The sequence below is a fragment of the Ailuropoda melanoleuca genome, chromosome 2, assembly GCF_002007445.2.
Source record: "Ailuropoda melanoleuca isolate Jingjing chromosome 2, ASM200744v2, whole genome shotgun sequence".
NCBI lineage: Eukaryota > Metazoa > Chordata > Mammalia > Carnivora > Ursidae > Ailuropoda > Ailuropoda melanoleuca.
This window is the reverse complement of record NC_048219.1, coordinates 75,249,685-75,265,528: the sequence shown is the minus strand read 5'-3', so window position 1 is coordinate 75,265,528 and position 15,844 is coordinate 75,249,685. Positions and strand designations below refer to the sequence as shown.

Sequence of the window (15,844 nt, the reverse complement as noted above, 5' to 3'; positions counted from 1 at the left end):
TGTTCCAGAAACACTACATTGACTAAACAGTCTTATTTGCTTTGGCTAAACTTAGAGTTAATGGATGGACTTGATGTACAATCACATAGACACAAAACTGAGAGATGGTCCTAAGAGATTCACTTTAAGATATGCTATGTATTATTCTTCTGTCCTTCTCATCCACTGAATTTGTACCTTCATTATTTTTCTACTACTGAAAGGTAGTAAGTAATAGTTTTAAATAAATAATAGGAGTTGGTTTCATCTTGTTGATTTTTCAGAAATGTTTGTACTTTATAGACACAGTTAATGGAGGACTAAAGTGATATACTATCTTCTGGCTCCCTCTGGTGGACAATTGTACAAAAAATCAAACTGCAGTGTTTTTTGGGTGGGGAATGGGTTGTGAATAGTTCTGATTGTTGGTGGAAAGGGGAACAGCAAAATACATTCTTATCTTTAGACACATCATAGTAATTATAGGTAATATCCCCAGGAATAAAATGCACTTCTATTAAAACATAAAATAGCAGTAGTAAAATATATCATAGTACTAAAATACATAATAATGTTATGTATTAAAATAATACATGTTATTGCTATTTTTCTTCTTAGCAATGGCAGTGCTGGGACCATCGTGTAATATAGAATCAGAAGAGATTTCACCCCACAGCTTTAAAACAGTGCACATCAGGATAAGGCTGACGCTGAAATGTAACAATAAATTACGTAACGAGTAATTTAAGTAACATAATGTAAATAATTACTCGTTAATTCACGAATCTAAATACTACACAGATTATTCCAGAATCTCCCGAAAGCTAGACGTTTCTCTCAGTAATGCATAATTCTGGAATTTTAGCAAATGGTTATTTTTATTTTGAATCAGATTATTTTGATAAACTTATTTATTCATGATTTTCTAAGTTTACAGACTCACTGAAGATACTTTTATCTTTATGATGGGGAATTAATTGATACCTAGTTTCATGTAGGTGGTTGTGTCTTTCCTATCAAATGTTCAACAAGGTTAAACCAGGAAGAAATTGCATAGTCTTTCAATTAAATTTTATTTTATTTATTTTATATAATGATAATTTTACATAATAAAAGTTTACATTTGTTGAGTGAAGCATTTGATGGGCATTATCTCATTTAATTTTTTCAGTAACTCCACGAGGCTAGTTAGTTTTGTTATCCACATTCGATAGAGGCTAGTAAAGGGGAGCTTAGCTGGGATCTGATGAGCCAAGGCTCAGCTGGGTAGTCTTGCTCCAGGGAGGTGTGTCCACACCCTCAGCAGTGTACCACGTCCTGAAGTGGATGAGATACGTGTGTGTGCGGTGAGTACAGGAGAACTCGCCGTTAGGTTTCCACATTTGAGCTGAGAAATTAGATTACCTCAGCTCAGAGAGAGAGCTTTGCCTTTCTTCTTCTTCTTTTTTTTTTTTTTCCTCATTCAGAATAGTCCTTATAGAAGAACCTCTTTAAGTTTTGTTCAGTTCGAGACTTAGGACAAATCATACCCATTACTGTAGAAACAGGCTTCATGAGAAAAGTACATTTTAGCTCTTTGGTTCCTCACTCAGTCTTTGTTTTTTTTTGTTTTTTTTTTAAAGATTTTATTTATTTATTTGACAGAGACAGCCAGTGAGAGAGGGAACACAAGCAGGGGGAGTGGGAGAGGAAGAAGCAGGCTCATAGCGGAGGAGCCTGATGTGGGGCTCGATCCCAGAACGCTGGGATCACGCCCTGAGCCGAAGGCAGACGCTTAATTAACCACTGTGCCACCCAGGCGCCCCTCTCACTCAGTCTTTGAGAGATGCTCTTCACTGTAAAAGTGGTAAGGAAGGGTAAAATCGCTAGGCTCTAAAGCTGAAACTATAGCAGGGTGCAGGTACCGAAGTCTTCATAAGAAATCTTCAGGATGCATACAGATAATCAGGGGTTTAGGAAACTCTTTTTCTGCAAATACTCAGAATTACAGTAAGGTAATTTTCTTAAAGTTGGCCATTATAAAGAATAGCTATCATTGAAATACTTTTCCTGTATTATCTTTTTAATTCGTATAATGAATGATTATGAATAAGCTAACTATGATTACAGGCAGTATCCAGATGAGAAAACCGAAGCCAGGGAACTTAAGTAGTTTGCTCGAGGTTGCGTGGCTAAAGAGAGGCAAAGCTGGGATTTGAACTGTGGTCTGCTCCCGAGCCCGCATTCTAAACCACTTAGCTACACAGCAGTGCTGCCCAATAGGACTGTCTGCGAGGATTGAAGTGTTTGACGTCTGGGTAGTGCACTTGAAATGTGGCTAATACAACTAAGAAACTTAAGTTTTTGTTTTTTAAATTTAAATAGCCCTGTGTGGCCAGTGGCTACTGTTTTGGACAGCGCACTTTTACAAGACCTTTCCGATTCTGTAGAATGGAGGTACAAGACCTTTAGTATTACCCTAACTCCTTGCTTTAATGATAAAACAAAAACAAAAAAACAAAACTGCAAACCAAATGCTTGGTAATCTGCTTAGAGTTGAAAAGTTAAAGAATGGACAAGATTATAACCTAGGTGTTTATAATTCTCAGAAACAGCTCTTCCCATAATACACTTGGTTGGCGTCTGCAAATTCAGGTTTCTGCTGCCATCGTTAACGTTAGATCGTAAGACTATTTAAAAAAATTATCTTTTCTGAAATACACATCCAATTAACACTTTTCCTTTTTTCTCAGGTTATAGAAACACTATCACGACTTTCTCGCACACCTATAGCGTTGGCTACAGGAATCAGGTAATCTCGTTTCTCTGTGGTTCATGTATTCCATTCCTTCAGTGTAATGGTTATTTATAAAACGGTTACTGTTTGTAAAGTACTTTGCATGCAGGGACCACGTCTCATTCATGCATGTACAGTGCCTGATATATACGTACCTGATAAACGTTTGAAATTAATTGAGCAAGTAAAAACTTATTTGTAAAGTTGAATAATACACGTTGGCTAAACATCATTCTCAATTCACTGCTGACTGTTACCAATAAGAGTACTTTGTTTTCTTCCTCCAACATTTCATTTCATTACATATAATTCATCAAAACAAACACAAATGCTTAAGTAAATAAATACTTGACAAGCTGTTGTAGTACATTTATTTCCTATAGTCCATAACAATAACTCATAACTTTAGGAATTTAAAAAGTAATCAGACAAGTATAAAATGATATATATACAAGGATGTGAGTTGAAGGATTGGTACTAAATGGAAAACTCGGAAGTAAATAGGTTAAATTAATCATGACATCCCCAAGCCGTGGAGTATTATGCAGTCAGTAAGCATGGAAATAAATGTAGACATGTATGTCATATTGGGCTTTTCCTGTTTAAAATACTACATACTCAAGTTATATCAGTCAGAAGTTTGTATTATGAGTAACATTAGAAATACAGAGAAACAGTTTCGGTAGCCAAGCAGCTAGGCTTCATGGAAATTGAGTGGATTTCATTTTTTATCTTGTTTCCTCAGAGCTCCATACTTGAGTCTCCAGCCATTATGGGGTTCTGTGATGGCATGTCTCTCCCACTGTTGATTCCACTTTTCCCTGTCCAGCTTACATTCAGATTTTAAGGGAGAGGATATAAGCACATCTTACAGGACTGATCGGCAGTGACCAGGCAGCCCATTCCCTGGATACAAAGCACAGTGACCTCAGGGAGGATATCCTGCAGACCGGTTCTCAGAAATGGGTTATGACTTTGGCAGCTTTCTACAGAAGTAATCTCTAGCTGGATTACATGTTTAGCACCTTAAAATTTGCTCTGTGTGATTTGTCTTTCCATATTAATATATATTTTATGTCGTTATATGTAAACAGATTTTGTAATAGCCTGATTCTATTTTTATGTATTTATGTATTTTTGATTCTGAAAGGATATACATTAGAAGGTTTTCTTTTCCTTTTTAATTATTCTTTTTTTTTTTTAAAGATTTTATTTATTTATTCGACAGAGAGAGAGAAACAGCCAGCGAGAGAGGGAACACAAGCAGGGAGAGTGGGAGAGGAAGAAGCAGGCTCATAGCGGAAGAGCCTGATGTGGGGCTTGATCCCATAATGCCGGGATCACGCCCTGAGCCGAAGGCAGACGCTTAACTGCTGTGCCACCCAGGCGCCCCTCCTTTTTAATTATTCTTATCTATATTTTCAAATTTTTCTATAATGGACTTGCATTGGTATAAAAGCATAATCAAATGTACCTGAATTTATTTAAGAAAAAAAAAGATTTGAAACTTAGGCATTTTTCACACGTTTTAATTTGTTTGAAAAATGTAAGTTCCTTAAATGTCTTAAGTATTCAATTAATTCATAAACTAATATGAAAATCTGCTTTTCAATGTATTGAATATAATTATTTAGCAATTATTTAGAGCTCATTTATTATTTTGATGGGTCCTTTTGTTTTTATGAAACATGACATGCTGCCTGCATATAAAGAAAGTAAAACTTCTGGCACAATAGTATAATTATGATTGTGTTAGATATGCTTTTAGGGCATTATGTTGGGGTTATAAAAAAAGTACATAGTGCATTAAGCAAAAAAAGCCAGTGGCTAGAAATAGGGGATAAATGAAAGTGCTTTTCTTTTAATGGGGAACAAAGAACACATCCTACTCTCCTTAAGGTCTGGGGTTCACTCATTTGTCCAATAAGTGAAAATAAAAAACACAACTTAAATATCTTGAAGTCTGAGTAGAATAGTCTGCCAGAATCAATAATCACATAAAAAGGGCATGGACATCTTGGTCTTCTAATAATTTTTATCTATATTTAGTGGGCTGAGTCATGCAAGGATGATTGTTACCAAACTATTTGTCAGTCAGATCAGATTCCACACTTGGAGAGAGACAGTGCCGAAGGCAGGGGCACTGGGGTGACTGCTGGTTCTCTGAGCTGGGGAGCGGCAGAGCCTGAGGTAAGCGGCATGTGGCAGATCAGCTGAGCACATTAGCGTGTCCACAGCTGCTCAGGTGACAGTGGCGACCACTGGTAATTGCTACAGCTAATCTGGGGTAGCAGGTGCCACGGCATCCCTGGGGGGCCCCATGCACCGCCACAGGACGGGCACTTTAGGAGAAGCCCAGAATGTTGTGTTCACCATGATCACTGATCTGACCACTGCGGCAGCGGCTGAGCTCGGGCATTTAGTGAGAGCTAAATGTCCAGCCTAGTGGGGGCTTATTCATCTTTTTTTTTTTTTTCTCCCTCTCTTCTAGGCCGTTCCCAACAGAAGAGAGCGTTAGTGATGAAGACATCTACAAAGGCCTTCCTGACTTAATAGAGTATGTTGGGCATCTTCAACAAAATTAAACCCCTGCCAATGTTTGCATCCTTTGTGGGTTTTAAACATGGATGTTAAAATAGCTTTCTGAGCGGAAAAGTGACTTAATTAATGATTAAGACGTGTAAGAATGAACCTCAAACCGGGGATGGAAAGCTTCACAAAATGTGCCTCACCTGGTTTTTAGTTTCTTTTGCGTGCCCCACGCCATGCCAGTCCCTCCGATGAGTGAGGAGACAGATTGCAGTGAAGTAAAATCTGGAAGTTTCTCAAAAGCATATTAGAGGTGGTGGGTGAAACTAGAATTAGGCAGTTTAGGAACAGTGACAGAAACAAGATCGGTCCTGGAATTGTAGGGCGGATAGCGCATGGTCTGTAAGTTCAAGGCAAGGCGAGATGAGTGTGGGCTGGAGTTCTTCAGGGAGTTTCATTAGGTGGTATTTGTTCTGCACAGAGATTCCTTCTGGGCTTTATTATTTAATAGTCAGGAGAGGCAAAAGACCTTTGCACCTGATTATCTTCTGCTGATTGAATGACTTGTGCAGATTACAAATAAATATAAAAATGATCCCCACCCCTCAAGGAACTGATGACAAAGATCAGGCATGTTTGCAAAGAATTATAATAAGAAATAGATTATGCTCCAAAAGGGATGCAGGTTCTGTGAAAATTTTTCCATTCATCCATCCTAAACCACCAGCACTCAAGCTTGTTCTTGCTGTAGGACCTTTGCACTTGCTCCTTCTGCCCTCATGGCTGACCCCTCACCGTTCCAGCCTTTGCTTGGACGTCTCTCCACGGAGAGGCAGGCCTTCCTGACTACCCTACCTGAGTTGCTGCCGGCCCCTCACCTTGCTCTGTGGCTTTAGGGCACTCACTGCTGCTCTAGGCAATCTTTGCTTCATTTATGCTCCATCTCCTCATTGAAAGGTCAACTTCGTGAGGCCAGAGACTTTACTTGTTCTTGGCTATCTTCCTAGAACTTTACACAGTGTCTGGTATATGGTAGGTCCTCACTAAATATTGGTTTTCTGAATGATTAAGCAAAATTGCATCAAGCATCTCATCTTCTATTTGCCAGCGTTATGCTTCAGGCCTGAGCTATCTCGTCAGTTCATGTGAACTTATTGAGAGCCTGTTTCTGTGCTAACCATGTGACGTGCATTATCTCATGTCATAACCTTAACATGATGGGGTTGCTCCTATTCTCCCAGGTTGTGAAGGAGAAAACTGAAAGCTAAGAAACTTGCTGAAAGTCATAGAGCTAGTAAATTTTAGTCTTCGGATTTGAACCCAGATAGTCCTTACTCCAGAGCTGAGGTTCTTCCTCACTGAGTGGACCCCTGGAAGCACCCTGATTTGCCCTCCCTCCCCCCGAGGACTTCCAGTAGAAGAGCAGGGGACAATGCTGACAGGATGGCCAGCAGCTTGTCCCGGAATACGTGGCACTTGAATGGGCCTCAAAGCCTTATGTTTTAAATGTGGGTGAAGGATAGTTTCCTAGGTCGTCTTAAAACCTCCAGGAGCTCACTGATCTTGAGCATGACTGATGCTGGTCCTCTCCCTGAACTGGCTGCAGTCTTCATAAGGTGACTGTAAGGTCACTGGTAATATAACCAAATCCTTTGATATTAGGAAGATTATATTATTTCTTGGGGCACCTGGATGGCTCAGTTGTTTAAGTGTCCAACTCTTGATTTCGGCTCAGGTCACGATCTCAGGGTTGTGAGATCGAGCCCTGCATTGGGCTCCATGCTCAGCACAGAATCTGCTTCAGATTCTCTCTCCCTCTCCCTTTGTCCCTCCTCCCACTCCCAATTCCTTTCCTCTCTCTTTCTTTCTTTCTCTCTCTCTCAAATAAATAAAAGATTTAAAAAAATATTTCTAGAGCTATTATAATCTTTTTTTAAGCCCCACCAGTGGTCGCTTACGCGTATTAACTTTCATAGCCTTCCCTCATCTTGTTGTTTTGATGTCAGGATAAATCCTCTCAGGATGCACCCCTAGCTAAGTTTGGAGAAACCTGGGCTTCTGAGCCAGCTGCTCTGAGACACCAGCTCATGCTGTGGGAGATACAGCCTGCTTCAACTCTCCATCTGGTGGTGGAAGTTCCAAACATGGTGTTATTCCTGCAAGTGCTTGCTTTTGATTTTCAGTCTTAGCTTTGTTATGATCTCTATGGGCTCATATCCTTACTTCTGATTTTTGGGGGTGAAAGCACCCCACAGGAAGCCCCTAGAACCAACACTGGCCTCCTCCCTACTGCAGAGGGAATCATTCTACTCCCACGTGGAGAGACACAGAATGGGACTGAGACGGTGTGAGATGGCTAGGCTGCACAGTGTCTGCTTTTTCTCCTTTTATGATCACGGTGTTAGTCGTGGTCGTATATAGATGACCTGGACACAGGAAAAGTAATATACATTATTGTTGATTTGTTGACCATTTGAAGAATCACAGTCATCCTTCCCTGCTCCCACCCTCCATTCATTTTATGCAGGTCAGGAATTCTTGATCAAACTATTAGCAAGAAAAGCTGCCTTAGCATGGGATTGAGTAACAAAACCCAAGCACTTTAGCCCAATCTTGAGTGTGTGTGCATGCGGACACGTGCGTCTGCATGCATACGCACATGTGCGCACGATTCTTTTTTAAAAACTTTTTTCCAGTTTTATTGAGAAATAATTGCCGTACATCCTTGTGTAAGTTTAAGGAGTACGGCATGATGGTTTTACTTACACGTATTGTGAAACGATTACCATAATAGGGTCAGCCAACATCTATCCATTCAATATAGACACAATTAGAAGAAAAGGTTAAAAAAAAATTCTCCTTGTGATGAGAACTCTTAAGATTTACTGTTGTAACAACTTTCCTGCATACCATGCAGCAGCATCAGCTGTGATCATCATGTCCTACCTACGATCCCTAGTCCTCATTACCTGATTGATGGAAGTTTGTGCCTTTTCACTACCTTTCTCCAATTATCACAGCCCGCCTCCTCCATCTCTGATCTCCCCAAGTCTGTTCTCTTTTACAGTGAGGGTTTTTTTTGTTTTTAGTTTTTGTTGTGTTGTTGTTTTGTTTTTGTTTTTTGGGTTTTGTTTTGTTTGTTTTTAGATTCCACATGTAAGTGAGATCACACAGTGTTTGTCTTTCTTGGTCTTATTTCACTCAGCATAATGCCCACATTGTCCATCCATGTTATTGCAATTATAGAATTTCTTCATTTTTTTTATGCTGAATCATATTCCATTTGTGTGTGTGTGTGTGTGTGTGTGTGTGTGTATGTATGTATGTATTGCAACTTGTTTATGCATTCATCCATCAGTGGGCATTTAGGTTGTGTCCATGTCTTGGTTATTGTAAATACTGTTGCTCTGAACATGAGGGTTCAGATTTCATTTTGAATTAGTATTTTTGTTTCCTTTGGATATATTCCCAGAAGTGCAATTCCTGGATCAGGTGGTATTTCTATTAATTTTTTGAGGAACTTCCATACTGTTTTCCACAGTGACTGCACTCATATATAGTCCCACCAACAGTGCATGAGGCATCCCTTTTCTTCACATCCTCACCAGGATTTATCTCTTGTCTTTTGGTGATGGCCATTCTAACAGGCATGGGGTGATCTCTCTCATGTGGTTTTAGGTTGCATTTTCTTAATGACTAGTGATGTCAAACATCATTCCATGTACCTGTTGAACCTTCACATATCTTCTTTGGACAAATGTCTATTCAGGTCCTTTGCCCATTTTAAATTGGGTTTTGTGGTTATATGAGTTGTATTAGTTCTTTATGTATTTTTGATACTAACCCCTTCTGAGATTAGATGGTTTGTAAACATTTTTTTCCCATTCCATATGTTGTTTTTTTACTTTGTTAATGGTTTCTTTTGCTGTGCAGAAACTTTCTGCTTTGATGCAGTTCCACGTGTTTATTTGTGATCTTGTTGCTTGTGCTTTAGGTGACATATCTCCTACAATGTAAAGGAGAAATCTGTGTGTATTCATACAGCATGTGCCTCTACGCTCATGGGAAATAGTCAAAAGCAACACTTCAGCAAGATGAGGTGTTTTTTTGGGGGGTGGGGTGGTGGTCAAAGACAGTGGAGCTGGGATTAGAAATAGCAGGGAAATGGATTTCATAGCCTAGCTTCTGGTTGAATGGGATCCTTTCTGATTCAGAGCCTGTTCCTTCATCATTCCTTATCTCCACTCCTTCATGGACTCATCAAACCTTCCCACCCTTTGATGTGTTATAGGAAGTGTTCAGACTGGTTTTTCTTCCCCCTGTTCTCTGGTTTGATTGCCTGCCTAGAACCCTCGGTATGGAAATTCTGGAATTACCTAATGACTTGCCATCTGCCCAGTTTTACTGAGTAGGAAGATGAGTGGCATCCTTCACTTCTTTCTCCCTTCCCTAATTCTGACTGGTCACCAGGTCTGGTTGACTGCACCTGACACAGTCTCTGAAGTTTGTCTGTTTCTCTCCTCATCTGCCTTTACTCTAATTATGGCTCTCAATATCTCTTACCCATAGGGTTTCATTTCTGGGCTTACTGTCTTCTTGTTGCCTCTACTCTGCCCCTATATAAAACCCCATCTTGCATCCCAAATTGCCGTGTAAGGCTGCGCCTCCTTTCACAGGTTGGTTTTAGCTCTTCCCTCTGGGGCTCACATTCACTTACCTGAATGGGATACCACTCTTGACATTGCTGGGCTCTTCTGACCTTCTGCCTCTGCACGTGTTGATATCCTTTGTCTAGAATGTTCTTCCCCTTTTTTCACTGAGTATGTGTCACCTCTGACAGCAGAACTGTCTGTGTCTGCCTCATCTGCAGCCATATCTGTTGGAATATAATAGTATTTATTTAGCAAAAATCTATTGAATAAATTGATAAATACATTCAAGATCCAGTTCAGATATAGTATCTGTTGTGAAGCCTTCCCTGACTTCTTTAGTCAGAGTTACTCTTTCCCTCACTCCTGCATTCTACATTCCTCTGCTCTGTTGCACTTCTAGAATTACGTGTTGACATGCTGTGCTCTACACTAGACTATGGGAGAGTCTTTGGATCTCCTTGATCTGTGCATTCCTAGCACCAAAGAGTCTGGACCTTAGTAGGTTCTTAGTAAATGTCTGCTAGCTGAATGGTTGGACAGCTAACCGTAGAACCAATTTGCCTCAGAGCAGAGTTCTCTGAAATGTTTGTTACCATCAGATCACTCTGCCTTAAGGCACCTTTCTTTCTTTTGGGTGTTTGAAACAGTTCATTCCTGTCAAAGGCTTCCAAATAATCCTTCATGACAAACACAAACTGGTGATTGACCCTATTTCGAAAAATGATCCCAGTTGTAGAGTGACATTTCCAGTTAGTGTTCTTATTTCTGTGCATATCAATTTATAATGTTCTATCTGCACAGGCCCAAGAAAGATGATAAGGGCTGGCAGCATTGAAGGAGTTGAACTTCTTTTTCAGAGAAATGTGAATGCTTCTTTCTAACAAGTCTGAATTTATTAATCTTAATTCTTTGGGATTATTAGTAATAGCATCTATTTATAGAAGTCTTGAACTGAAAGGAAAAACATAAGGAGTGGTAACAGAACATGTGATAGGTGGAACCAGCTATTTCTACTTTGACTGAATGGGTTTATGATATCACATGAAGGGTTTAGGAAAGGTCCATCAGTCAGTCACTGTGTATGTGCTCATGGAAGCTTTAAAAATAGGGATGGTTTTCAACTGTCAGAAGGCCAGCAGATTTCAAATAGTATTTAAAAATGCCTCGTGGGCTTGGGACCATTTCTTCAAACAGAATACAGACAAAACAGGTAATAGCAGAATCTGGCTGAACAGAGATGCTGTGGAGACCCTCTGTGTGGGAAGGAGCATGGTTGGAAAACCACTGTGTTAGATATCGGCAGTAATAACCCTGCAGAAACTTTTGCTTTAAAAAAAACGTTTATAAACTATGAGATCCTCCCCAACTCCCCTGTCTTTCCCATATTAGACCCATTAATATAGATGATCAACCTCGGGTCTCAAAACAGGAAAAATGGGGGCAGTAGGATAGAGTGATTAGAACACTTAGAATGTAAGACAGACTCAGTTTTAAATTTGGACCTGCCACGGACTAGCTGTGCTTTCACGGGCAAGTCAAATAAATAACCTTTAGTTCTCTCGACTTCCTTATCTGTATTGGATTACATAATAATGCCTGTCTGATAACACAGTGCATGCTGGGGCTGGGCCAACTGCATGAGACCCTGTTTGCAGAGTGATGATTTATGTGCGTGTAACCAGTAAATACTCAGTGAATGTTGGCTGTCACTGCCCTCCTTGGTGGATTCTGTTGTTGGGCGCCGTGCTCATTAGGAGGGAAAAAGCGTAATGTGAAGCTTTTTGACTCTTTCCGTGAATCCCGTCCTATTTTTTCTCTGGATTTTCTACGAGGCTATATGTAGCTATTGCATTTACTGCATAATAGCAAATGACCTGAGCATCATACCCTGTGTTTCAGTGAAACGCGCGTGGAGGATGAAGAAGGCCTCTACGACTGTGTTTATGGGGAGGACGAAGGAGGAGAAGTCTACGAGGACTTAATGAAAGCGGAGGAAGCACATGAACCCGTAGGCGCCCGCTTGCCTTATGTCTCGAGTTACTTTGAGTATTTTAGTAGGACAGTGACTCCTTGCAAGACTGAGTCATATAATTACTTATGTAACTTCTGCTGGAAGAGTTTTTTGCTTTCTTTTTACCTTTGCTGGCTTTTAACTATCTAATCATGACTTACTGCATTTGGAAACACACGGACATGACATTTTGCAGTTCAGAACAACCGTAGGGAATCTTGGGTCTCGTCCTTTAATTTTCCTTGTCAGGAAAGCAAGTCTGGGGGAGAAATGACAAGCCACGCAGCTAAATAGTAGCAGAGTGGCGACAGGACAGAATTCCAGGGACTCATGAAATTACCCTGAAAGGAAATGTTCTCTTACAAAGCAGTTAAATAAATCTTCTTTAAATTTGATGTAGCATTAAATATATGTTAAAGAATATTTCTTCATATTTGTTAAGGGTGTTAAGAAGTAGTATTTTTTTCTTTTGTTTCACTAAAGGGCTCCTAGAATTTCTGCTGTTTTATAAACTTAGTTTCAGATATCATCATAGTCAGTCTGCACCCACAAAGGTTTCTCTGCCATTAAAATATTTAAACATTCAGCAAGAATTACTTTGAATTTTTTTCTCACCCATAATTTGGAAAAAAAAAATTCTGTTGCAGAGGCTTGTATTAATGTAGTCTTTTTTTTTTTTTTTTAATACAAAAGCCTTTTCTTCTTCAACTGGGTGGTGGTTTAGGGTTTTTTTAGTGCTTTGACGAGTTTCCTGAGCTCTCTTTATAGTCTTTAATAAAAGGCTGGAGGTTTGTCCAGTGGCCCAGATAGGGAGCAGTCGCTTCCGTGGGATGGAAACACGTTACCTGGTCTGTGTTTCGTAAATGTAATGAATGTGCTTTAACCCCACAGGCTGCCTGTGACTGGATTTTGAGTATTTTTAGGTGACAGAGTATCATCTGTATCTCCTAGCATTATCACCTGCTTTGGGTACCAGCAATTCTTCAGGGTGTCTCCCAAGGGCAGTTCATTTAGCTGGCAGTGCCAGGGTGTTTATATGGAACAGGTTAATAGCAGTGATCATTTCAATGCATAGCGTCCTTTTGTATGCTCCGCCGGGTGCTACGTGCTTTACCAGGTTATCTCACGTACAGTTCCTTGGGATTAGAACTATAATTCTCTCTGTGTTGTAGATGAGAAAACTGAAGCACCGAGAAAATAGGTAGCTTGTTCATAATAACAAGCTAATAACAGAAAAACGGGTACTCAAGCCCAATTCTATCTGCTCCCCGTACCTTCGATCTTCATGCTATACCACCTCCAGTCTTAACACTTAGTAGAAGGGCCAAACCCCAAAATGTTAATTCTTAACAAAGTATTTTAGGATTTTTATTTACCAGATATCCTTTTGTTATTTTCCAAGTATTTCTACAGCACTTGTGTGCTGTACATTAAGAAAACTATATTATACCATGTGCGATGTTTCCAGGTTCAATAACATTTATAATGAGATGTTTTCAATATAAAGAGTGTCTATACTCAGAAGTTTATTTTTAATTATTGAATTATTTAAAACTTACATGGTTCAGAATTTTAAAAACAGATACTTCATAAATGCAATAAATATATTTCAGTTACGTGTTTTATCAGAATGGAAAGCTTAAGAAAATCTGCGATTTTGAGTTCTTTCTATATACTACCAGAGAGATTAATACATGTGTTTGATTAATGTTTTTGATAACTCTAATTGCAGAAATGTCCAGAAAATGACATACGAAGTTGCTGCCTCACAGAAATTAAGCAGACAGAAGAAAAATACACAGAAACATTGGAGTCAATAGAAAAAGTAAGTTATCGGGTATTATTTTTGATGCCTAAGTACTGCACTTTATAGTTAATATAGAAGACTCACTGTGTCTACTGTGTGTGTATTTTTAAGTTTCAGTAGAACTTAGGATTTAAGGATCTCGAAGCAGATTTATACATTCCACAACTAGCTACTGACTTCTTCGTATCTGAATGGCACTGTGTTAGACGCCAAGGATATAGCAGGAAACACAACAAAACTCTGGTTCTCATGATACTCTCTCTCTCCCATGGGAGGGTTTATAATTTAAGCAAATAAGTGTGCCAGGTGGTGATAAATTCTCGGAAGAAAAATCAGTCAAGGAAAGAGGACAGAGAGTGATGGGTGTGGACTGGTTTTATTTTATGTAAAGTGATAATGGAAGGTATGTGGTAAGATCACATTGAAGCAGACAGCTGAGGGAATTGAGGGAATTGAGGGAGCAAGCCGTGCCAACATCCCAGAGATGACAGTTTCTGGGAGGAAGGCCCTCTGATAAGACCGTGTTCCGCATGTTTCAAGGAACAGCAGTAGCCCAGGTGGCTGAAGCAACATGAGTGAAGAGAAGCGGTGAGCGCGGAGAGCCGGTGAGCCACCGCGTCCGTGGGGGGCATAGAGAACACTAGCTCAGAGCTGGAGTGTGTGAGTAAAAGAAGGGATACGATCTAATAATGTACGTTTTTCACAGCTCGTTCTGACTTTTTGGGAGAAAAGTTAGAAGGCTAGTGCAGTAACTGGATTGACAGAACATGATAGTATTTGTAGAGCTGGTGGGGAATGGTCAGATTCTGAATACATTTTGCAAGTAGAGCCAACTGGATTAGATGATGAACTAGGTGCAGGATGTCTGAGAAAGAGAGAGATCAGGAATGCTAGGTTTATAGCATGAATAACTGCCTGAGTGGTGCAGATTGTCCCTGAGATGGGGAGGACAGGTTTGGGAACCACGAGTCTGTGGGGACATACTAAATTTGCAATACCTCTCAGCTTCCAAGGGGCTGTGTTGAGGAGGGAGTTAGATATATGACGCTGGCATTAAGGGGAAAACTTGAACTGAAATACGTTAGGCATTTATCATGATGCTATGGAATCTAAGGCCATGGTACTGAATGAATTCACCTAGGGAATGAATGTTGATAGAGGAGAGGTTCAAGGCCACCTCTGACAACTTCCGCATTTAGAGGTCAGGGAAATGAGAACCAGGAGAAAGTTTTGGACATTTAGGAAAAGAGCTGAAGGTGTGGAAGAGTTGTTCAGGAGGGGGGTAGGAGTAAATGGGCTAGGGAAATGTAGGATTATGTGGTATCACAGGCTCAATTGAAAATTAGACTGTCAGTCTAGTTCATGTTTAACTTCTTCGGTACAGGCACAACATATATAACGAGCTAGATTTAACCAGGGTTTTTCTTCTTCCAGAAAAGCACAGTGGAAGAGGAGAGTAGAGGGTTAAGGGTGTATGCAGGCAAGTGATTCTGATGATGGTTTATGGAATGTGAACGGGGTAGGAAGGGAAGTGAGGACATGAGAGACATAGGTGGTAGTGGTCAGAGAGTTGATTGCTTGAAATTAATGCTGTAGAGCCTTGTAGTTCTTGATAATGAGAAGGTCTTGGGATATGACCACCAGAGTAGGGAGCTGAGCTAAGATGGAACACAAGATTACTGGAAGACAAGGAACTGAAAGGCCAGGCTATTGGAAGGATCATCTGCACATACTGAGATTGCCAGGAATGGACGTTGGAGTGGTAAGGGAAAGCAATATGGCAGGCCAAGAACTAAAATTCTGAAGGAATGAAGGGGATTATCCATAGATTGCACAAGTAGATACTTGATCTCAGGAATCTAGAATTTTCTACAAGGCATTTGAGGGATATTTTATATCAGTCCTCTATCTCCAAAATACTGCCTTTTCTTTTTTTTCCCCCAATTCAGCGAGTAGTGTTCTTTTTTTCTTTCTTTCAGAAGTATTTATTGTCAAAACCTCTTATTCTATACTTTAAATGTGTTAACCTGTGTTATGTCTTTATATCTCTATTCAAGTATTAAATCTTTAAGATGGAGAAAACAGTTTTT

General features: G+C 39.9%; 1 protein-coding gene across 1 annotated transcript in view; it reads left to right on the top strand.

Annotated features, from left to right (window-relative positions):
- The window catches only part of VAV3 (vav guanine nucleotide exchange factor 3), a 349,804-nt gene that overhangs the window by 153,288 nt on the left and 180,672 nt on the right, over window positions 1–15,844 (top strand). The window contains exons 4-7 of the mRNA XM_002928305.4: window positions 2,712–2,770; window positions 5,247–5,312; window positions 11,836–11,944; window positions 13,680–13,772. Coding sequence (XP_002928351.2) covers window positions 2,712–2,770; window positions 5,247–5,312; window positions 11,836–11,944; window positions 13,680–13,772 — 327 coding nt within the window. The remainder of the gene's footprint in view (window positions 1–2,711; window positions 2,771–5,246; window positions 5,313–11,835; window positions 11,945–13,679; window positions 13,773–15,844) is intronic.